The sequence below is a fragment of the Rhinatrema bivittatum genome, chromosome 3 (assembly GCF_901001135.1).
Source record: "Rhinatrema bivittatum chromosome 3, aRhiBiv1.1, whole genome shotgun sequence".
NCBI classification, from domain to species: domain Eukaryota; kingdom Metazoa; phylum Chordata; class Amphibia; order Gymnophiona; family Rhinatrematidae; genus Rhinatrema; species Rhinatrema bivittatum.
This window is the reverse complement of record NC_042617.1, coordinates 412,368,969-412,394,797: the sequence shown is the minus strand read 5'-3', so window position 1 is coordinate 412,394,797 and position 25,829 is coordinate 412,368,969. Positions and strand designations below refer to the sequence as shown.

General features: G+C 39.8%; 1 protein-coding gene across 2 annotated transcripts in view; it reads right to left on the bottom strand.

Annotated features, from left to right (window-relative positions):
• Positions 1–25,829, bottom strand: part of LOC115087934 (collagen alpha-1(XXI) chain-like) — a 454,903-nt gene that overhangs the window by 66,749 nt on the left and 362,325 nt on the right. For both annotated transcript variants that reach the window (XM_029595690.1, XM_029595691.1), the window contains exons 24-25: positions 9,096–9,140; positions 89–121 (exon numbers count right to left, since the gene is read on the bottom strand). In XM_029595690.1, coding sequence (XP_029451550.1) covers positions 89–121; positions 9,096–9,140 — 78 coding nt within the window. The remainder of the gene's footprint in view (positions 1–88; positions 122–9,095; positions 9,141–25,829) is intronic.

Below are 25,829 nucleotides of genomic sequence, written 5' to 3'. Positions count from 1 at the left end.
GCTTTTTAAAATTCCACCCACTGTGTCCAATTCATAAGCATCAATATTTACTGTATTGAAAATAATAAGAAATACTGAGAACACTTACCTCTCCTCTGGGTCCATTTAAACCATCTAGTGCCTTTAGAAATTAAAAATAAGAATTAATTTATCATATAAATTTAACAATATAGCTTATGTGCTATGACTTGTAGAATCGACTCAATTATATAGTTTTCTTTTTTTTTATTTTCTATTTATTGTGCATTTTTCAATGATACAAACATATACAATTGAAAGAAAACATAATTATGACTACAAATAATCCACCAAACATACCATACAAAGTAACACATAATGTCATAATTCCCATAGTCCCCAATTATGCGGGGAGACCCTACCCAGAAGACATCTTTAAAAAGGAAATAGAACAAAAATCAGATATCACCGTTTATGAAAGCACTAGGGATGAAATGGTTACTATTTCTAGAGAACAGAATTCACATATTTAGGTTGCAGACTCTAGTCTAGGGCTCGCTTCCGGTACAGTAGGTAATCTATCAGTAAGAAATTTACACAACTGATCAGGCTGGAAAAAAGTATATGTCAAATCTTTGATGACACACTTACAAGGAAACTTGAGAAAGAATAGTGCTCCAAGCTGTAACACTCTAGGTCTTAATTAAAGAAACTGCTTCCTCCTTTGTTGTGTTTCTTTGGCTAAGTCCAGAAATATTTGGACATTCATGCCAAGAAACATTTGCCACTGATTTCTGAAATACATTCTGAGGACCCAATCTCGGTCAGAATCCAATAGAAAAGAAATTAAAAGTGTAGATGGTTGGGCAACTTCTTCAATGGATGTTTCCAGAATCTCAGATATATTCAATGGTGATAGCTGTTGCATTTCTCTACCTTCTATAGGAATCTTTTTCTTAGAAGGGAGATAATAGATCTTCGATAAAGGAGGCAGTGTGGCTTGTGGTATTTTTAAGACTTCTACAGCAAACTTTAGCCACATCTCGTTTGGTGAAACCGTTAATTTCTTAAGGAAATTTATTACTCTTAAGTTTTTATTCCGCTGATTATTTTCCAGATTTTCCAATTTTCTTAGGAAATATAAATTGTCTTTCACCAAATTTTGACAACATTTTTTCATATCTCCCGTCTCTGATTTTAGTACCTCTATTTCCTGTTTAGTTATATAATTATATAGTTTTCAATGGCTACTTAAATTTCAGTTTTTATTTAGTAAAACGTTCACTTTCCATTTTCAAATGTCATTCTTTAGAAGGCATGTAATATTTGTATATTGTTCAAATTTAAGCTAAGAGGCAATCTGAGGAGTTTGGATGCCAAATGTAATTGAAAAAGCAATGCAATAATTTAAATTTCATAGTACTATTGAAAGAGATAATGGCTTTATGATAGCACTTTAATAAATGTTTCAGCTCTCCCTCACACTGTCTCTCTCTCACACACACACACTCACACACACCACACATACACTAGATTAGATGGGTCTCGATTTACCCAAATTTCTATGTAAAAACATTTCCCAATTCCCAATAAGGTTGCCTTCAGCTCTTTCTCTAAAAAAATGTATTTTCGTATCTTTCATTTCAATTATCCTCTTATCACCATAGTTTTTGAGGGGTAATGTCTCCAAATGAGTTAATTCGTATGTTAAATATGATCTCACTCTCTTACAGTCACTACTAATGCCCTTCTTAATACTTGCATTGAGCCAAAGAGAGTTTCCTTTTGGAATTTATAAAGTGTTATATGCACAGGCAATGTTTCTAGATGCACCGGGAAGTTCTTTTTCATCAGGCCAGTGGCATCCAGTAGAATTGGGACTGTTTCTTTATCTTTAAGTTTAATTCCTTGGTCTCTGATTGCAGGCAAAACAAGATTGGTGACAAGGAATTTCCCTGAAATATGCTAGCTAAATCTTTATATTAGCAATGACATATTGTCCATTTTTCATAATTCAGGTAGAGTGTAGTATGCCACATTTTCAAGGTAAACGATGTACTCAAGCAATCCAGGATTCACTCTGTATATTTCAAGCAATTATCATCGTAGAGTGTGGGATGCTATAAAAAGCTTTTTATAGTCTATCCATTCTACACTGAAGTTTTGACCTGTCTTACAGCTGGTCATGATGGCTTTATCCAGCATCAACTGATTCTTGGTTCCATATGCCCTTCTATTATTGTCCTTCTGTTTTACAGCCATGATTTTAATAAAATATCTATGCTCAGGGCACTCTTGAGCAGCGACCAAGATGGCTGCTTGATCCAGCTGCTCTTCAAGATCCTAATTGAATCTGTATTATTTTTGAGTGTGTTTCTGGATTCCAGTATTGAATAATGCCAGGTAATGTCTGGAACAAAACTAAGATTGAGGCTGGTTTTTTTTGTTTTTTTTTTGTAATTTATTTTTATTAGTTTCAAAATATTAAAGCAAGACATTACCTTACTTCAGAAAACAAAAAAGGCTTATCAGAAAAAGAGAATTGAAATACGTTGCAGGAAAATTAAATCCTATTAATAAGTCATTTTCCCAAAAGAAAATTCAATTAACATACAGGGGATATAAAAATTGGAGATTAAAGAAATAAAAATACAAAGAAACAGGTTTAACATGAGATCAATTAACTTATATCATGGATCTAGAAGGACCTAATCCCTGGAGAAGTATTCAATATACTCCTGGAGTTAATGAAGGATTTAAGTTGCTCCGGAAAGAAAAATACAGAACATTCATTCTGGGAACAAATTATACATTAGCATCGTCAATTTCTTTTTAAATAAAGTTCCAGATTTCAGATAAAAATTAAATATAGAATTAAATATTCCTGTTACATAGCGATGGTGACTGGGTAAAGTCGTTTGTGAAAATATTTAGTGTGTAAAATATTATTGAGATGTTTTTAATATTTGTGATTTTTTTCATGTTTTGCATTTTGTAATAGACAGTAGGTAAAGAAAAGCCAAGAATATTATAGATGTTCCCTGTGATGCTAAAGAAGAAATAACGGTTTAATAGTGATCCTCTGAGGAAACCATTCGTGGTGAAACGAGAGTCTCTCGTCGGGAGCTTCATTAACTTCGAGAGAAAAGGGAACTGTGAAAGGAAGCAGTGTGGGATGCTTCGGTAGTTTCATTAGTTTGAAAAAAAGATTTATTTAAATAAATGTTAGCAAATTATGTGAAACTGTTTCAAGAATTACATGGGAGCTTCATTAATTTTGAGAGGAAAGGGAATTGTGTAAGGAAGTAGTGTTGGACGCTTTGGGAGCTTCATCATTTTGAAAAAAGATTTATTTAAATAAATGTTAGCAAATTATGTGAAATTGTTGAAAAAATTACATGTATGTAATATGAAATGTATGTATTTTAAGGGGTAAGGGATAGGTGCAATATTACATTATGTGGTATGAATGTGGTATGAGTGAATGATGTTTTAAGGGTTTTATGTGAATGTTAAATTAAGTGAATAATAAAATGAAAATTTGGAGTTTAAAATAGAGTCAGGTATGGCTTTGGTCCCTCCTTCCTTGCTTGGATTCATCTTCTATATAACCACCCCTCAGCCTTTCTGTATCTTAACAATAGGATTTCCCCTCATTTTGAATTGCATAGAAGTACCAGACAGGGTTGCCCTTTGTCTCCCTTCCTTTTCAAGCCTGCTTTGGAACCCCTATTATTGGCTATATAGAATGATCCTACTATTGAAGGTGTTGAACTTGGCTCTGACATGTATAAGCTCTTGGCTTATGCTGATGGTGCTTTGTTATTTATTACTAATCCTTTTTCTTCCCTCCCGCAATTGTTCTCCATTATTTCTGATTATTCTTCTTTTTCCAAATATTGAGTCAACTGGCATAAAACTGAGTTACTTTTTTTAAAACTCTTCTGGGGCCCAAGTGGATATGTCTACCTATCCATTTCATACAATATATCAGGGTCTTAAATATCACGGCGTTCAATTTTTTGCGGAGTTGCCCTCTCACTGTGAGATTTCCCTTTTGTAAATGTTATGTGATTCCATATTACAATGGTCTCCCCTTCACTTAACCTAGTGGTGGCATCTAGATACAATTAATATGGTGTTGGCTCCATGCTTACATTTTGTATTTTCCATGATTCCCATTTTCTTTCAGGAGATTTTTATAAGCAAGTGGATCACTTGCTTTTTCATTTTTTTTTTGGCAACAAAAATCTCCTTGTATTGCACTTTCCAAGTTGAAAGCAGACAAGAGTCATGTAGGGGTTAATTTTCTGGATTTTTATAGCTACCATCAGGCATTCATTTTGCAGCAGAGATATCACTGGCTCTCTGATCTACTTTCCTACTTTCCTCGGTGGGTGCATATAGAACGAGAGTTGCTCTCTCTATTTCTCTTAGGAGTTGTTTTAGCGATGTCTCCCCTTCGCTCTGTTAAATCCAATCCCATTTTCAACTCCATCAACTGGGCTTTTTCATAATTTTATTGCTTGGTGTCCTCCTCCTCTCCCACCTGGCATTTTTTGCTATTGGCACCTTTATGGTTCCACTCACACATTCTTATTGTGGTGCTATTATCAACTGGAGGAGTTAGCAAGCTTGTGATATTTGGTTTCTTACTACTCTTCTCTGTGGAAATACACTCCCTTCTTTCTCCAACTTGAGGGATGTTTATTCCTTACCTAAATCTCAGTTTTATGCTTGATTACAACTTTATGAGTGTCTAATGCCTTCTCTGCTTTCCAAGTTTTATTTCTCTGATTTTCCTAAACTGAATGTGCATTACTGGGATTTTGGTCCCTTAGGTCATTTGGCCTCTCAGATTTATAAATCTCTCACGGATTCTCTTTTTCCTGCTTCAATTGGGCTACAGAGTTTATGGATCTCGGAAACTGACTGTACTTCTGATGCTGTGGATCGGTAGTCTTTTTAGTGTTTTCTTTGTGTGTTTCACTGTCTTCCAGTTTGACTCAATCCTCTTTTTTTGTCTCTCAAAGGCCTGTGTGGACTCCCTAGAAACTCTTTTGGGCAGGTATAATGTCCTCACATACTTGTTGATCCTGTTATTCTCCAAAGGCCACATTATCTCATATATTATATTTTTGTCCCATGATGTGGGTTTGGGAAATTATTTCCCAGGTTTTACACCTTGCTGCCCCCTCACTTATTGTATAGTTATTCTCTGGGGGGCGGCCTTGCTGTTTCCTCTTCCACATCTTCACCATAAATTATTAGACTTTTTCCTTACTGTTACCATTCATTTAATTTTGTCATTCTGGAAACACAGTGAACTACTTAATGAGCATTTTTGGTAGAATTCAGTCTGTCTTTACTGTAAATGTGAAAAAGCTGTCGCGTTAAGAGTCCTCGTCTTGCTTTGTGGTCTCAGATGTGGAAAACTCTTGATGAGTATTTTGATTCTTTTGATAAATCGAGCTGATGCACTACTTAATGTTTTGTTTTCTCATTGCTCTATGGCACTCTACTAGAGCGGCCTTATGTTTTTTGTATTTTTGTATTTTTACTATGTTTGGCTTTTTGTATTTTCTGTTTTGTATATTCGTTTTTGCCTTTTTGTATATCTTGCTTGTATTATCATTCTTGTTTAATATTCTTGTAATAAAATATTTGAACTAAAATCTCTATGCTCATATATTTTATCTGAATCTATTGCAGTAAATGGCTTGTAGACTGAAAATAAGATTGTTTCTGGCCAATATTTTTTGGGAATGTTGCTTGAATCTCACTTGAGAAAGAGAAGTATATTTTCTGTTATTTACCATGGCAGTATTAATTCTGAAAGTCTGATCAACCAATTTTTTTCAGTTTGCCAGATCTTGGTGTAAAGATATCAACTGAGCTAAAAATGGGGTACCCCATGAAGGCCAGTGCTCTTCCAGTTTGAGGCTTATTTTTTAACCCAGCTTCCAGTTCTCTTCTTATTACTTCAGGCCATTCCATTAGTTTTCATGTCCAACCTTTACATATTCTCCCAAAGGCTGACTAACTAATTGGCTTTTCTGTTACACTCTACAGATTTCTCATATAAAGTTCCCTGAAATGCTTTTGTTTCAGCTTTAGTCTGTGGAGTTCTAACTGCACTCATGATCTTCCCCAGTTCCCTGTAGAATTATTTTGGGTTCTGTTTAAATATTTTATTTTGATATCTTCTCTTTCTATTTATGTTTCTGCAGCTTTTGTGCTTCTACTGCTATTTTCAGTTTATTATCGGTGTATATAAATTTAATGTTAATATATTTTAGCTTGAGATTTTTAATATTTCTCATTATTTTTTACACCCCCACCCTTTTGATGTTCTCAACAATCAGTAACTTCTCCGCACACAATTTTTTTCTATATGAGTTCCATATTCAGCTGCTGTGTGGCTCAGCTAGTTAGGAGGATAAACGTATCCAGCTAACTTAGCCCATATATTTAGTGGCTCAGCTGTACCATTGAATATGTCCAACTATCTTATGGTTGTTTATTTGGCTAACTTTAGAATAGCCCTATGGGCCGATCAGACTTAGCGGATAAGTTATCTAGACAATTCTGCATATCCATGTTAGCTGGATAGCTTATCTAGCTAAGGGGGTCATTTATCAAAATGCGATAAGGCGTTTTCGCATGCGTTAAGGGCTTATTGCATGCGATAGCACCATATCGTATGGTGCGATGCAAATTCAGAAAATAGGAGGAGTTAGGGGCAGAGAGTGGGCTGGGTTAGCTTGTCTACAAATAGCTATTGCACAGCCATAATGCCAATTTTAACAACACCTCTTTGTGTTAGGCTGTAGTAAGGTTTCATTGCCTTTTGCGATGTTTCCCGTAAGGCCTTTTTGAGGTGAACTGAGTGAGTGAGAGAGAGAGAGAGAGAGAGAGAGAGAGAGAGAGAGAGAGAGAGAGAGAGAGAGAGACTAGCCATGATGTCATCCCCATAGGTCGGTATTTGTATCCCTATGGTAGGCCCACCTAGTAACTCGAGGTGGGGTTTAGGTATGAGTGTAGGGGGTTAGGGGCTACTTTGACATTCTACGTGACACGTACGAACAGAACAGTGGTCTCTTGTGAAGATTTGATGACCTTCGGAGTGAGGAAACTCACTCCAAGATGAGATTTGGGCAATGTTCTCTCCACCTAGCTTGATGTTACCCAGGTAGAGAGTCACTTCGTCCCCATTACCTAACTAAGAAAGTATATATATATAGTGCAGGAAATTTTATGCTAAGCTTTTTCTTTGAGTTTTTACTTGGATTGTGACTCCCTGTAGTTAACTTAAAGCCACTCTCTAGTCTTATGGTGTTAGTACTATATTACTATTGATTATATAAAGTAAGGTTTAAAGCTGATTATGATTAGTTGGTAGATGAAGTGTATTATGGTATCTTTTTCTTTATGTCAGCTTTGTCTCTTTTTTTTGTGTAATTTCAACTTATATTTAAATTGCTGTTATAATTTTTGAAAATCAATAAAACAAATAATGGGAAAAACCCCACTTTCTCTATGTATTTTGTAAAAGTATGCACACATCTTTTATGCATGTAATAAGCATCACTTATACATAGAAGCAGGTATGGAATCAGCTTGTAATCACCAACTCATGGCCACCTTTACCAGTACACCAAAACTTTCACCAATTCACACAGTCCCTCTAGTGCTTCACCCTGAACCCCCACCAGTTCATTCAGATCTCCCACCCAAAACCTACAGACAAAAGAGAAGTGTGATGTCAATTGCACAAGTCAATTAGCAGGTGTAATAGCATATGAACAAGTTTGGTAATGTATGTGCATATGCCACTTATAAAATAGCAACATATATGCAAACTTCCAAACCCTGCCCCAGAGCATCCCTAAATTACCCCTTTTGCCTTTAATATTTGTGCATGACACTTCTAGTACATACACACTTTTTCAACAATACCACTGGTGCATGTACATTCTACTCACACACATAATGGTGAATTTTAAAAGCCGGGTGCATGCCAAAACCAGGAGAAGTGCACGCATTGTAAGACATGCACGCTCCCACCCAATTTTAAGATGCCCACATGCACGCACAAGTCCCGATGTGTAAGAGATATGTGGGCAAGTACCTATGTGCCTTGGCGTGCTCCCAGATCCACCGCGCATAACTTTACTTCTACTATGGAGGAGGGGCAAGTCAATAAAACTATTTCCAGACATATGTGAGGGGTTTAAGGAGTCTGAGGTAACTGAGGGGCGTGCAGGCTAAAGAACCTGGCGGGGGGGGGGGGGGGGGGTTTGGAGGATCTAGCTCTAAACTGGATGAACTAATGGACAAACTGGTGAAACTGTGTGCCTGTTATAAAATTCCTTTACTTATGCAGCCCAAACCTGACTTACGCTGCTGGGCATGCACAAACCTAAAATTAGGCACATACATAATATGCATGCCTAGACTGTTTCATAACATGCATGTGAATGTGCACGAATGTTATTGTCTCTGGCCGTGCACTGATACTCATGTGTATATGTGCACCCGCACACCCATTTGAAAGTCACTGTCATAATTTCCAAGTTTGTGCATGTAAAGCTTTTGAAAATGTACCCCCTCAGTGAATAGGTGTTTGTGACAGATTTGTGGAGAGAGTGGAAGGTATAATGAAGTATTAATGCCTTCCGTGTTCCAAAAGCTTCTTCAAATATTTTTTGCAGAAGATGCATTTATTTATGTTTGCATTTAGCTTGTGTCTTTTTATTGGTGGCTCAAGGTGAGTTACATTTGAGTATAGCAGTCCCAGAGGACTTAGAATAATCACTAATCACAAAAAGAATTTGGGTGAATCAGTCCCAGTGAGAAAGAAATAGAGAGATCTTTCTAATTCAGTAGGATAAATAGTTTTATCAGTTACCAATCTGGCATTTTCCTTGCAAATTCGGAGATATAAAAAATCTAGCCACTTATTCATAGTATCTCATCAGTGATTTCTAAGATTCAGCAAAATAAGGTACAATTAATACAGTGAAGAAAGCAAATATACTGTAAAAGGAAGATAAATGGTTTAGCACATATGCTGCTGAAACAAGAAGTATCTGCAAGTGCTAATTATTTAAATTTTTTATATGTGCATTTCATACCTTTTGCCCTGGAACACCTGGTCTTCCATTTTCTCCTTTTTGTCCCTTTAATAATAAAAAAATATATTAATCCTTAAATATTCCGAGTAGACAAAAACACTTAATTCAAAATAGCTAATTCTGAGTTGGACAAATTATGGGGCCTATTTATCATAATGTGGTAATGTGTGTTAGTAAATAAGCCCCATTGAGATTAATGGGGCCTATTTGCTATTAATGCACATTAATGAGTGCATTTCCGAGTTAGTGCATTTTGGTAAAAAGTTCAATGATTTGAAAAATAACCTCATCGCATGCAATCATACTAAAACACAGTGCCAGATTCAGGGCTGGTTTCAAACCTTAAGCCAACAGGGCAGAAGTGACTGGGGAGCTCTCCTGCCCATTTTTACATTGGAGAACCTCGCAGAAGGTATAAGCAATGGTCTGGGGAGGAGGAGATGGGGAGGCTTAGGGAAAGGTGGGGTGGGGACTTTTGCATTTTTTTTTCATTTATTTTCCAAAATGAAAATCATTCTTAAATGAGAAATTAGTGTTTCTTTCTTCATTTTGTTTAAAAGTGAATGCATAACCCTCTTACTTCCCACCCTTTTCATTTCACAGAGAAAGCCCTTGCCAAAGTCACCAGTGATCTGGTCATGGCCAAAATCAGGGGCTTCTACTTGATTCTCATCTTCCTTGACCTATCCACTGCTTTCAGTACACATAATCACCATTTTTGTCATTTGGGTTTTGTGATTGTCTCTTTTTGGTTCTCGTCTTACCTTTTCATCTCACTTCTAATGTGTCATCTGATGAATCCTTCAACAATATCCCATTATCAATTGGTGTTGCCTCAGGGCCCTGTTCTAGACCCTCCTCATGCCTCTCTCACCCAGAATCCGGTTCCAAATCTCAGCCTGCTTGTCTGACCTCACCACATGGATGTCCCCTCCACCAACTTGAACTTAACATGATCAAAATAGAAATTCCTGTCTTCCCCCTCCCAATCCTTTTTCTAATGCCAGGGGTGTACAGTTATTTCTTTTTGTGTTGCCTTCAAATAAATAATCCAAAAACATTTTCATTTTATGCATTTTGGGGTTTTAGGACAGGCTAAAACCTAAACCTAACAGAAAACAAAAAAAAAAAAAACCAAACCCAAAAATCTGAAATGAAAGAAAATGAAAAAACACAGAACGATTTTTCCTTGATTGATATAACATTTCATCCTCCCAGACTCCTTAGCCCAGAACATAGAGTAATCTTCGTATTTATATTTTCCTTTGCTGCCCACATGCAAAGCACTGCCAAAACAGACATTTATTTCTCTTTAACAAATCCAAAATCTGTTCCTTCATTTTTGAGCACTCTACAAAAACCCACATCCATTTTCTCATCACTTCCTGCTTAGTCTAATGCAACCATTCCTCTCAGATCTTCCATGGAACCATTTATCTCCTCTACAGTTTATACAAAACCCAGCTGCACAACTCCTACAATTTTCTGTTTCATATTGGGTATAAATGTGCTTATTGTACATTGCCTTGAGCTGCTTTTGGAAAGTCTCTCTCTCTCTCTCTCTCTCTCCTTCTCTCTCTCTCTCTATATATATATACACACACTTCACTCAACATTTCCTCATTACCTCTCCTTTCTTATCACTTCCTACACTCAACCTTGTAACCCTCATTCATCAAGCCAGGTACTTGTTGTGACTTGGATTGGCCACTGTTGAAAACAGGATACTGAACTTAATAGACCTTTGGTCTGACCCAGTATGTCAAGTCGTATGTTCTAAGAATATTGCTGCTCTTATTTCTGCCCTTCTCTTCCACTGGCAACTCCTGACTCTATGCTTTGCTGCTGCACAGTAGCCTGGAAAGGAATGGACATCCAGAATTGGTGTTCCCCTTTCCTGGCCATAATCATCCTGCCTGGAAATTAACCTTATTGAGGTAGCTTTTATAATTTAAACATTGGCTCTTCATTATTATAGCCTTGTTAATTTTATCCATATATTCTGTAATATATAAATATCCTGAAACCTCTTATTTGTCTTGCCTATGTATCTTAACTAGATTGTTAGTTCCATGAAGCAGACACTCTCTCTTATATGTATCTATATACCTATCTATATTTATTTAGGCATTTTATATATTTCATCATTCCAAAAGTAGATCGCAATGGTTTACAAGATGCACATACATATTTGTTGTTAATGGTCATATATTGTGGATTATCAATCGCCTTTTAGTTCGACATCACAAATTACATTAGTTACTTTATGCTCTAGTTCATATTTGTGCAATTACTATTCTATTTCATATATGTGCATATTCATGGTTGATTTAAAATGAATACAAGATCTAATCCTACTAACATTGTACATCATATCATTCATAATTGTTGCTCGCTCTAAATCATTCATTACTTTTTGCTCACTTTCTTAACATTAATTTACATCACATCATTTATTGCATATTGTTTGCTCCATTAACATTAACTCTGGTACTGATGTAGTAGTTTTCAGATTATCGGTCTTTTACATTAAATCGTATGCTTTTCTGAAGAGCCATGTTTTCAGTTCACGCTTGACATTCTTTCTATCTGTTGTTTGATGTATTGACTCTGGAAGGGAGTTCTACAACTTGGGGCCTGCTAAGGAAAACATTTGGTCTCTTATTTGCGTTAGGTGTGTTTTCCGAGTTGAAGGAACCATAAGCAGTCCTTTGTTTTGTGATCTTAGGTCTCTCTGTGGTGTGTCGTTTTGAATTGTCACTCCTAGAAAGCTTGGGTTAATGTTGATGATACTGTATATTAGTATTAAGACTTTATAGTGAATTCTGGATTGTATAGGAAGCCAGTGCAGTGCAATCAGCAAGGGGGTGATGTGTTCAAATGTTCTTGTTCCTAGTAAGAGTCTTGCAGAGGCATTTTGAAGTAGCTCTAGTGGTTTTAGCAGGCTCAATGGTAGACCTATTAGAAGAAAGTTGTAGTAGTCTAAGTCTGAAAATATGAGTGTTTATAGAACAGTACGGAAGTCTTGAAATGTTAACAAGGGTTTCAGTCATTGTAATATTCTTAGCTTAGAGTACCCTGTTTTGATTAATTTGCTTATATGCTTTTTCATAGTGAAGTTTTCATCAATCTGAATTCCTAAATCACGTACTTGATCTGAGGGAATAATATTAGTGAGTCCTAGGCCTAGGGTTGCTGGTTTAATTATTGTTATATCTCTTCTTAACCACAAAAATTTCAGTTTTTTGGGGATTTAGAGTTAGTTTCAGTTGAGAAAGTTTTTGTTGTATTCCTTCATGTATGTCATCAGAGATGACATCTAGTAGGGCTATAGAAATAAGTAGTAGATGTAGCCTTTTTGGAAACCTGATGAAACCATACTACTGATGTTAGAGTTATAAACATTAGCGATGTGAATCGTGTCCTCGATCGTCTTAACGATCGATTTCTGCTGGGAGGGGGAGGGAATCGTATTGTTGCCGTTTGGGTGTGTAAACTATCGTGAAAATCATTAAAATCGTGAGCCGACACACTAAAACCCCCTAAAACCCACCCCCGACCCTTTAAATTAAATCCCCCACCCTCCCGAACCCCCCCAAATGCTTTAAATTACCTGGGGATCCAGCGGTGGTCCAGAACGGCGGCGGTCCGGAACGGCCCCCTCAATTGAATCCTGTTGTCTTCAGCCGGCGCCATTTTGCAAAATGGCCGCGGCCATAGACAAAAACGATTCGACGCAGGAGGTCGTTCCGGACCCCCGCTGGACTTTTGGCAAGTCTTGTGGGGGTCAGGAGGCCCCCCCAAGCTGGCCAAAAGTTTCTGGGAGTCCAGCGGGGTTCAGGAAGTGATTTCTTGCCGCGAATCATTTTCCGTACGGAAAATGGCGCCGGCAGGAGATCGACTGCAGGAGGTCGTTCAGCGGGAGTTCCAGACCGCCGCTGAACGACCTCCTGCAGTCGATCTCCTGCCGGCGCCATTTTCCATACGGAAAATGATTCGCGGCAAGAAATCGCTTCCTGAACCCCGCTGGACTCCCAGGAACTTTTGGCCAGCTTGGGGGGGCCTCCTGACCCCCACAAAACTTGCCAAAAGTCCAGTGGGGGTCCGGAATGACCTCCTGCGTTGAATCGTTTTTGTCTATGGCCGCCGCCATTTTGCGGCGGCCATTTTGCAAAATGGCGCCAGCTGAAGACAACAGGATTCAATTGAGGGGGCCGTTCCGGACCACCGCCGTTCTGGACCACCGCTGGATCCCCAGGTAATTTAAAGCATTTGGGGGGGTTCGGGAGGGTGGGGGATTTAATTTAAAGGGTCGGGGGTGGGTTTTAGGGGGTTTTAGTGTGCCGGTTTTCCTGCCCTCCCCCTTCCCCCGATTTACGATTTTTTAACGATAAATCGGGGGAATTGGTATTGTATCGTGGCCCTAACGATTTAAAATATATCGGACGATATTTTAAATCGTCAAAAAACGATTCACATCCCTAATAAACATAGCCACTCTGTACTGATAGCCTCAGACTTTTTGGAAGGCTGGTGAAGCTGTACTGTCATTCTGCACATTGGCTTCTGTTCCCTCCAATTTGGGTCTCTAAAGTTCTAAATGTCTGAGCTGTGAGCACTCAAGGCCTCTCCCTCATTTCTTCTAGTTGTTATTCCTACCTCTCCTCTGTGTCTTTCCAAACATTTTAAATTCTGTCATAGTTTTTTTAATTTTTACTTCTGCTGGTAGGTTATTCCAGATAGATTCAGATATCAGAGGAAGAAGACAACAAAAACTGTCTTGGATAAGGAGTGATATCTTACAAATGGTTGTGCTCTCTGATTTGCAGCTGGCATGTATTTTTAGTAGCGTAGACAGGAATAATTGGGCAGACTAGATAAGCCATTTGGTCTTTGCTGTCATCTAACTGGTTATGCTCCCACCCTCTCAGTAAAGAATTATTTTCTCATGTTTCCTCAGAGCGTTCCTCTCTCCAGCCTTGTATCATGACTCCTTGTCCTTGAATTTCCTTTTCTATGGAAAATTCTGCCTTCTCATCCTTTATTGAAGCCTGTCAAATATTAACATGTTTCTATCATATCCACTCCTTTCCTTCTTCTTTCTTCCAGTTAAAGATTTTCTGAGCATGGTGACAATGTATTGAGTCCTAACTTCTGAGGTGAGAGGTAATATGGAAATATTTCTTTGGAGGAAAAAAGTGTTTCCTGCAAAAATTACTCAGAAATTTCTAAGGGCCAAAAGATGAATTAGAAATAAAAGGGGAGAGAGAGTCTACAAAGTTGCTTGATTGGCTTTACTGTGGTCTGTGGGCTCTTTCCCTTTACTTTCACAGATATTCTCACATGAATAAAACTATCCTGCATAATCTTTATAAAGCCTGAAGCCTACAAGTTTCTGTGAGAGTCAACAGCCCTGGTAATATCTGTCTGTCTGTACCATTTCAAATACATGATAGTCCAAGCAGAAAATATATATATATCACATGCTTTTTATCAAGCAGGAGAAATGGAGTTAAAGTTTGCACTTCATTTCACAAGTTAGCAAATAAGCGGTCATTTACACCTGGCAGTACACTGGGACAGTAAATCGGAAATAGCTGTGCGAGTGCACATATACATATATATGCCAGCTCGCACCAAAGAATGTGGCCATATTACGCCATGTGCGCGTATATGTGTGCATGGTATAAAATAGGCTGTACACGCATGTATGTATGCACAATTTTATATGGATGCACACATGTATGCGCAAATGCCACTTCTACCTCATAAGTGGGAGGATTTTAGTAGACATGCGTGCCAATGCAATTATCAGTTCCCTCAATTTGTACCCAGTTCACCACGGTAAACAATAGAACTTCCTCACCCCCATTAGTTAAATAGTTTCCCTTTTACCCTGTTAGCCCCTACCCTTAAAACCCTGATGACTGGTTTATAATTTTCTGCTTTAGGTCTTATACACCATCCATAACAGAAGTAAAGTTATGCAGTAGGGGACCCCAGCACGCGCTTGTGTGCATAAGTATTTTCGTGCTGATTTCATTCAGATATCCTGCAATGCCCATGTCCCGCCCCTTTTTGGGGAAACTTTTGTGTGTGCATACCAGGAGACATGCACATAGGCGGGTGCCTTTTCGAATCTGCGAGGCACGTGCTGCCCCAATTTCTGTGTGTATCTCCCAACTTTGGTGCACACTAGGCTTTTAAAATCCACCCCTATGTGGAAGCAAGCATAGTAGACTCATAAAAATGACTAAAAAGTCAAAAGCCTTAGATTTGTAAGTTGTTGGGGCACATGCCAGCACGAATCAATTCTGGGGCATTGTATCCCACTGGCACCAACCATGCCTTGCTGTATCATAAGAACATAAGAAATTGCCATGCTGGGTCAAACCAAGGGTCCATCAAGTCCAGCATCCTGTTTCCAACAGAGGCCAAACCAGGCTACAAGAACCTGACAATTACCCAAACCTCAAGAAGATCCCATGCTACTGATGCCAGAAATAGCAGAGGCCATTCCTTAAGTCAACTTGATTAATAGCAGTTAATGGACTTCTCCAAGAACTTATTCAAATCCTTTTTGAACCCAGCTACACTAACTGCATTAACCATGTCCTCTGGCAACACATTCCAGAGTTCAATGTATGTTGAGTGAAAAAGAATATTCTCCGATTAATCTTAAATATGCTACTTGCTAACTTCATGGAGTGCCCCCTAGTCTTTCTATTATCCAAAAGTGTAAATAACCAATTCACATCTACTCGTTCAACACCTCTCATGATTATATTGCTGGGTTGTGCTTCTACTCTGCCCTTTTGTTTTGTCATGTTTATCTCTTCTCTTGCCTCTCTTCTTGAAGGTGTGAAGAGTGGGTTGTTTGCAATATTGTAACCTCCCAACCATGTTCCAAACACTTTCATAAAATATGACAACAGATAAAATCAATTGGCCCATTTACTCTTCCCACTCCACACCTAGCACAATCCATAGATTCCAGCTGATTTCTGACTCTCCCTTCCTTACCTGTAGAGATCCTCTTTGCTTATTCCATGCTTTTTTTAATGTAATTATTCATTTGTAGTACTCTGACCTTTTCATTAGTATATTTTTTGTTTATTTATGGGTTGCAGTTTTATGACATTATGGGGCAGATTTTATAATCTGTGTGCGTGGGATACATTTGTGCGCGCTACCCGGCGCGAACAAATGTACACTCAATTTTATATCATGCGCGCGCTGCCGCGTGCATGTTATCAAATCCAAGATCAACGCATGCAAGGGGGTGCACACTTGTGCACCTTGTGTGCGCCGAGCCCTAGGGGAGCCCCGATGGCTTTCCCCATTCCCTCCGAGGCCGCTCCGAAATCAGAGCGGCCTCAGAGGGAACTTTCCTTCCACTCCCCCAACCTTCCCCTCCCTTCCCCTATCTAACCCACCCCCCAGCCCTACCTAAATCCCCCACCTTTATTTCAGGATTTATGCCTGCCTCTGGCGCAGGCGTAACTTGTGCATGCCGGCCAGCTGCTAGCGCGCCATCCCCCGGCATGGCCACTATGCTGGAGGACTCGGACCCACCCCCGGACTGCCCCCGGATCGACACCACGCCCATGGCTCCACCCCCTTCCTGCCCCTTTTTCAAAGCCCCGGGACATACACACGTCCCAGGGATTGCGCGCATCGCCGAGCCTATGCAAAATAGGCTCGGCGCGCGCAGGAGCAGGTTTCTGCCCCTAATTGTTCTAGGGCTTGGAAAGATTTTAGTATATCTATTGAAATGAAAAGCTTGTCTGATTTGGCTTTCTTTGTTTTTCTTGGGTGTTGTTCAAAAGACCTGGTTTTAACACATTTTTACTTGTGGGCAAAAACACCATTGTCCTTTTCCTCTGGAGTCTGAACTGGGCTAATACAGTATGTGAGTGTTCCTTTGACATAGCAATGCAAAAATGAATAATTTCAGCTTTATTTACTTTGATCATATTTTTTAAATGTGTCATAATAAATTGTTTTATCAAGTCAATTTCTACAGAATGTTCTAAAATTATTTGAGGTAAAATGTGATGTCATTATCAGATCACAATGTATCTGAGAATATACATTTCAGAAACTGAGATTTTAGCTTACATATGACTCTTTTTAGACTACTTTTCAAAAGAAAAGAAGACTTATGAGATCAGTATGTATGCGCATTTTTGAGATATATCAGGGTAGACATGAGGAGTCTGACAAGGATGTTTTGTTTTGGGGGTTTTTTCACATCCATGCATATGTGTGTGAATCACAGACCTGCAAATGTATGCCTCCCAGAAAATAGGCTCATTTATTTCTGGATGGAGCTTCATATCTAGTTACTGACTTCTAAATAAACTTTCCAAAAAAATAGAATGGAACTGTAACTAACTAGGCATTTTTTGTTCTTACAGCTCAAAAGATCAGTACTAAGCCTGGCTAGGAGCCAGTATGGGATTTCCTGATGTTACAAAGTTGCTTTTGATTGTTTGGCCTCCAGGAAAAATCTGTAACTACTCATAGATGCTAGGCTAAACAGCCTTCATTCCTTATCTGAAATGAAAGGCATCGTTTCCCAATGCATGCACTGCAGCTATTTCACGCTGAAAAGAATGCCATTCCGACCACTCAATGTGGGGCCAATTTTGAAACTAGCCAGAGGCCTGCAAGCTAATTTTCAAATGAAAGCCCTGCACATAGTTTCCCTCCTTCCAACAAACCCCCTACCCATGTTTAAAAGTTTGCATACGGCGAACAGCCGGCATGCTTTTACTACATTGGTGGGACCAAGGGAGAAGGATAATTTCCAAACACACTTTCTACCCAGGTAAATATCTGATTACCCATTGAATGAGTTTTGAAAATCATCCTCCCCTTTTTTTACATGAAAAATTAGGGTGATTTCAAAAGATACTCTTTTTTTTTTTTGTTTCGGGTCAGTCTTGCAAAATGACTCTTATAGAGATTACGTTTCAAAACATTCCTGCATGTAAAATTGGAAGTTACGCAGGTAAGCAGCATGTAGTCACATAAAGAGTATTTTGCAAAAGCCCAAAGTATGCGTGCATTAGCAGTGTCACGCGTAAACGTGAAAGAAAGAAAAAGTGGCGGTTAAAGGGCTTTCTAGGCTAGGGTTCAGACGTTAGCATACAAACTGTTTTGTAATAGTATATGCACATTCTTTTTCCTATTTTACTTACTCTCCAAGCTCAAGGTGAGTTACAATTCAAATATTGTAGTTATTACCCTGTCCAAGAGGTGAACCGGTAGATGTAATGTATTTGGATTTTCAGAAGGCGTTTGACAAAGTCCCTCATGAGAGGCTTCTAGGAAAACTAAAAAGTCATGGGATAGGTGGCGATGTCCTTTCGTGGATTACAAATTGGTTAAAAGACAGGAAACGGAGAGTAGGATTAAATGGTCAATTTTCTCAGTGGAAAAGGTTAAACAGAGGAGTGCCTCAGGGATCTGTACTTGGACCGGTGCTTTTCAATATATATATAAATGATCTGGAAAGGAATACGACGAGTGAGGTTATCAAATTTGTGGATGATACAAAATTATTCAGAGTAGTTAAATCACAAGCAGACTGTGATACATTACAGGAGGACCTTGCAAGACTGGAAGATTGGGCATCCAAATGGCAGATGAAATTTAATGTGGACAAGTGCAAGGTGTTGCATATAGGGAAAAATAACCCTTGCTGTAGTTACACGATGTTAGGTTCCATATTAGGAGCTACCACCCAGGAAAAAGATCTAGGCATCATAGTGGATAATACTTTAAAATCATCGGCTCAGTGTGCTGCAGCAGTCAAAAAAGCAAACAGAATATTAGGAATTATTAGGAAGGGAATGGTTAATAAAATGGAAAATGTCATAATGCCTCTGTATTGCTCCATGGTTAGACTGCATCTTGAATACTGTGTACAATTCTGGTCACCGTATCTCAAAAAAGATATAGTTGCGATGGAGAAGGTACAGAGAAGGGCAACCAAATGATAAATGGAATGGAACAGCTCCCCTATGAGGAAAGGCTGAAGAGGTTAGGGCTGTTCAGCTTGGAGAAGAGACGGCTGAGGGGGGATATGATAGAGGTCTTTAAGATCGATAGAGGTCTTTAAGATCATGAGAGGTCTTGAACGAGTAGATGTGAATTGGTTATTTAGAAGGACTAGGGGGCATTCCTTGAAGTTAGCAAGTAGCACATTTAAGACTAATCAGAGAAAATTCTTCTTCACTCAATGCACAATTAAGCTCTGGAATTTGTTGCCAGGTGATGTGGTTAGTGCGTTAGTGTAACTGGGTTCAAAAAAGGTTTGGATATGTTCTTGGAGAAGAAGTCCATTAACTGCTATTAATCAAGTTTACTTAGGGAATAGCCACTGCTATTAATTGCATCAGTAGCATGGGATCTTCTTGGTGTTTGGGTAATTGCCCACCAAGCTGCCAGTCCCAGCCAGGATGCCCCAGGGACCAGCCAGCAAGGCCCAAGGACCAACAACCCACCACCAGGTTTTGAAAGGCCTTTTGTCATGGATGTCCAGACACAGGTCAGCACTGAGGAGGAGGAGGAGGAGCAGGAGCAGCAGCAGCAACCACTGGCTGTAGACTCATTTGTAATGCTGCAACTCCTGGGTTCACCCAACCAACTAAATGTCTCCCTCAAGCTGTCACAGTTAATGGAGGAGCATAGCCTGGAGTGGGAACCTCCAGGATCAGCAGAAGGTTGAGCCAGCATATCACAACGCCATCCAGAACCACCACAAGCTCACCAAGAGAAGGCCACATACCCGGTAATGTCTATTTTGCAGCCACAAAGAGCAGCACCACCACTGGCATCAGCACCAGCACTGCCAGCAACACCAGCACCATCAGCATCACCACCACTAGAAGGGTCCATGCAGGAGCAACTGCAGTACCTGCAAATAAGCCATTGTGAACAGCAGAGACACATACGGGCAGAGCTAGTGCAGATCAGGAGGGCTGTAAACAGACAAAACAGAATCCTGCAACAGCAAACAGTAGCCCAAACATGAAATCTTTTATCTTTTATTAAAATTTATTAATCGCCTAAATAAAACTAGATGATGTACAAAATAAAACATACATAAAATATTAGAAACACATAAAATATAACATTCAACAAAGCATGGAAGTCCTACATAAGCTGAATGGAGGGATGCTTGCAGTGGTACAATGATCTAATAAAAGCCTGTTTAAACAACCATGTTTTTAACAGGATCTTAAAAGTTTTTATACTGTCAGCTAGATGCAGTTCCTCTGGTAAGGAATTCGATAAAATGGGGGCCACAACAGAGAAAGAGCTGTCCCTAGTGCTACATAATCTGGCATGGACTGGAGAGGGTACATCAAGTAAACCTCATTGTGAAGAGAACAGTTGTCATGTTGGATAATAAAAATGTAACAATGTATTACACCATGAGAGAAGGAGTCTGAAATCAGTTCATAGGTAGTGACGGTAACTTTGTATTGATTCGTTCGGCGATAGGTAACCAATGTAGATCTATCAATAATGGGGTGTGATGCTCATGTCTTCTACTTCCAGAGATAAGATGAGCAGCATTGTTAAGTAATAATTGTAAAGGTCTTAAAATTATGGTGGGAAGTCCCAAAAGCATAAAGTTGCATTAGTCAATGAGAGGAAGGATTGAGGCTTGGAATACAGTCCTGAAATTGTGTTTATCCAGAAAGAATTTAAGACCGCACACAACTTGGAGTTTAAAGAAACCAGATCTGATAATATTACTAATGTGGAACCGAAAGGATAGCAGAGAATTGATCAACACCCATAGATTACAAATGCAAGTATTAAGGGGAATTGTAGTACTTTCTATGATGATTGAAGATTGAAGGTTCTTAGAATGTGGACGATGTATAAAAACACATTGTGTTTTTGAGATGTTGAAGGATAGTTTATTAAAAAACAGCCATCTATTAATGGTAAGAAAACATAAATTGACTAATTCTATGGTATCATTCCAAGAAGGGTGGACTCATACACAAAAATTGTATATCATCCGCATAGAATTTGTACCCATCATATATTCTAGCTAGCACTTTACATAAAGGAGCTAGATAGATCTTGAAAAGAAAGGCTGTAAGAGTCGATCCTTGAGGCAAGCCTGTTGTGATTTCGGACCAGTGAGAGTATTTACGATTATACTCAACAGTTGAAGTTGATCAGAAAGGAAGGAACAAAGCCAATTCAACACTGTTCCAGAAATTCCACACTTATTTAAGTGGTTAAGCAAGATGGAGTAGTCTGCTGTGACATACAAAAAAAATAAGATATAGTCCTTTCTTGAATCATGGCCTCATCTGGTAGTATCAATCAATGATAGAAGAAGGAGATCAGCACTAGAGATGTGCAGATGTTTTTTTTTCATGCCATTTCATTTTCTGTTTCGTGGGTGGACCACCCCATTCATTGCTCCTACCATGTGATAGGGGCCGACCAATGGCACCGGTAGCCCCTGTCACATGGTAAGGACAAAGGGCCACCAGTGCTATTTTGGTTACTGGCAGCTGATCAGCTGAGAGCAGGAGATCACTCCCAGGCCCCCCGCTGGATCACCAGGGACCTTCGGTTAGTCTTCAGGGGATTCGGGTGGGTGGGGGGCATTGAATTTAATTAAATCTGAAGGGTTGGGGGCAGGTTTTTCAGATGTTTTTATTTTCTAGGTGTGCAATTTTGGGGGAAAAACTCAAGGAAAACCACACAAAATTTTGTGGGTTTTCCTTTCATTTTTTTCCCCTCCCAAAATGCAACAAAATAGGAAATATCATCTTTATTTCCTATTTTGTTGCAAATGAATGCACATCTCTATTCAGCATTGAGAGACTTTTAAAATCTGTACTGATGTGGTGTTATTGTTTGTAAGGTTTTGGGTGGACCCTTGGACACTGTGGCAGCTGACCACGCCAACGGGGGGAAGTCCCATGAGGGGCCACAGGTCAGGCTCAGCTTTGGGACACACAACCCTGTTATTAGACAGAGTTGAGAAGCCACCAGAGGTGGCAGTAGTGAGTAAAGATGAAGCCCGGCTGGGCTTAGGGTTTTCTCAGGATACTGGAACAGCGATTCCCTCTATGGCTGTATGCTGTAGTGGAGAAAACTGAGATAGTGAGTACAGTGGAGCATACACAGAGGTCTGGTATAGAGCCTCGTTGGTAAAGTTACTCACACAGAGGTTTCTCCCAGAAGGTGACACAGAAGCTGGAATAGAGGCAGGCCCTCGAGGATCAAGTACCTGGTTCCAGGGAACAGCTCTGAGGAAATAAAGTTGGTAACTCACTGATGATGTAGGCAGCGGTTTCTTCCAAGCAGAAGCGATAAGCTCAGGCAGCGAGTCAGGGAACATGGGCCCTTGAGGAGTGAGTACCGGTTCCTGATAGCAACCTTAAAGAAATGAGAGAGGCCCCTGAGGAGCGGGTACCCCATTAGGATAAAGCCCAAAAGTTGGAGTGGCAGAGTGGCTAGGTACAGAGAGCAAATCCCATCCGTAAGGAGATCCCTTGCAAATTCAATTAGCTAGCAAAAGGTATAGGCTTTGTATCCGGGATGCGTGACGTCATCACAGGGGGACACCCCTGAGGGTCACGCCAAAGAAAGAATAAGAAGTAGGGCTGCGTGGCGCGCACACCCTATGGTACCTGGACAACATGGTGGGATGCAGCGCCCAAGCAGGACCGGGGACGCCGGAGAGGATGGCAGGCAGACACCGCGGCAGCCAGATGTCCATCAACCGCGGGAGGAGTCGCAAATAAGGTAAGGTGGGCAGAGTGGAGATGTCGGGCAGCTACAGTCGTAACATGTGGATCAAGTATTTGTTTGGATTCAATGAAATCAGTTAATTGGATTAGAACAACACTTTCCATCAATTTGGCCAAAAAAGGAATTGAAGAAATTGGTCTATTATTGTTAAGATCTGAGGCATTGAGACAGGGGTTTTTTTAATAGAGGTTTGATCAAAGTTTTCTTCAAGGACTTTGGGAAAATTCCCTTAGATAAAGATTTACTAAGATCATGATGGAGGGAATTACAACATCTTTAATGCTTTTCAAGATGGATATACTGCAAGGATTAAGGGCGGAATAAAATGGATTTAGCTTAGAAATGAGTAGATTCAGTTCTGTAGAGGAGATAGATACAAATTCATTCCAGGAAGAATCAAGTTCAAGAATAGAAGGCGAAGACCATTCAGGTGTTGAGGTAAAGCAGGAAATGAGTTTATCAACTTTATTTTTGAAATGATCCAAGAAATTATTACAATGAAGCAAGTTAGTTGCATCGACTGAGATGCAAACTGGTTAAACGATTTGCAGTCAATTGTTTGGCAATTTTAAAAAGTTCTTTGGGATTGTAACCAATCTCATGAATTCTTTTAGAATTGTAAGAGTGTTTAGCTTCCTGAATCGATGTTCTGTATGAGAGGAGTGTTTATTTATTTTATCGATTCTTATATACCACGGTACGTATAATCATACATCACCTCGGTTCACAGTGAAACAACAAATTAGCAACAGGCTTTACATATAACAGGTTAAACAGTAGAACATAAAACGGCTACAGGCTTTACAAATATAACGGGTTTCCAGTGTAACATGCTAACTTCGTTGAGTATAATAACCATAATATATTAATATTCAAAAATTACACAGGCGCATTTAACTGTCAAAGAATAGTCCAAAGTCCCATTATGGTCAATAAGCGGCAATTAAATGATCTAGGGGGTAGTGATACACAGAAGAAAAAAAAGAGTAGGGATCAATACTGAAGTAAGGAGTCATTGGTACGAAACTTCCTCCAAACTCGCTCACTATGGTGAAGTTGTCTGATTGATCTCAAGGCAGGGGACAGCCAAGGAAAAAAATTGTTTTAGACTTAGGTCTAAAAGACAAAGGAGTGACCTTCTCCAATGAATCAATCATGATAGAAGACCATAACGAAACTTGATCCTCAACATCAGTAGGGGAAAATGACTAAATCAGTAAAGGTTTTAAAAGAGGTCATATTGATTTACAATAAACAGCAAGGAACAGCAATGAACAGCATCACCAATGTGCTCACTCAGATACTTCAAAGGATGCTGGAGCCAGCATCTGAGTCATCCCCAGCATCACTGAACTCGACACCACATAGCAGTCCCCGGTGTGGTAGCTGCCTGAGGGCTAGGGACCCAAATCCATGCCCCGTCCCCCAATTGGCAAGCCATGACATGGCAGGGGGCCATGAATAGCGTAGCCACCTGCCTTCTAAGGGCGAACAAATAAATAAATAAATAAATAAATAAATAAATAAATAAGTGTTGTCATCCAGCAGCCTAACTATATAGCCCTCCTCCATGCTCTGCCAGTATTCCATCATTCTTAAAGTGGCATCCAGTGAAGGTGAAGCTGCTGCCTATTCTCATGAGGTCTCATCTCCTGATATGGATGCTGGTGTCTCCTCTCATCTCAACTCCTACTGCTGTTCCTACCTCCATGCTGCTGGGTTTTCAACTGCTGCTCCTACCTCCATGCTGCTGGGTCTTCACATGTGCCTCCTGTCTCCTGGTCCTGTTACCTTCATGCTGAATCTGCTGCCTTGGCCCTTAGGCTGTCCCCTTGAGTGTGCTGTTTCATCATGGACTTTCTGGAGCCTTCACTTGAACTCTGCTGCCTTGGCCCTCAGGCTGTCCCCTTCAGTGCACTCTTTCAACATGGACTGTCTGGGGCCTTCACTTGAACTCCAATGCCATGGCCCTTAGGCTGTCCCCTTGAATGTGCTCTTTCGACATTGACTGTCTGGGCCCTTCACTTGATCTCTGCTGCCTTGGCTTTTAGGCTGTCCCCTTGAGTATGCTCTTTCAACATGGACTGTATGGGGCCTTTTCCTAGCGATCATATTGCACACCTTCTATCAGCTCCAACATTAGTGCTGTACTGTAGCTATTAGGTATAAAGCTTAGCGCAGTTTGAGTTGCCTCTCCCACCTGTCAGCACAGCCCTTAAACACACAGACACCAATATTCAGAAAAGTAGAGAATGGATAACTTGTCCGGCTAAAGTTAGCCAGATAAGTTATCAGGGATATTCAGCATGATAAACATCCAATGAACATACATGAATAAAGTTATCCAGGTAATGCTTCCCAGATACATTTCAAACCTAATTGATTATTGAAGTATTATTCTGACAGGAACACTGATTTATGCTTCTAGCACTGCTAATAGAACAACACTGGAAGCCACTGGGAGTGGTAAGATTTTACCATGGTCCTGGGGGCTTAGGGAACTGAACTGAACTTGAACAACAGTTCAAGTTCAGATTGTGGGATTGAGGAGGGGTCCAGAATACAGCAATTTGTAAGCAATTGTATGTGTGCGTGGGAGGGGAGTTGGGGCTACAAGGGGCTGATAGGCCAGCAACATTGCCCCTATCTTTTCAGGGGCTTGGATGCAAAGGGGGATTGGGTGCAATGCCCTAAATTAGTTTAAGACATTTAGCGGGGCGAGGGTTGGTGTAGCAAACATTCGGGCCCTCTAACCAGCTATATCATTTGACTATAGACAGATAAGGTAAGGTTATCCAGGTAGACATACCCGGATAACTTTAACTCTGCTCTGAGGCATGGCCATGCTTGTCTAAATGACTTGTTCAGCTAAGTTAACTCTGCCCTGGAACACCGCCAGCATGCTTCCATCTTATCCGTATATATTTTATC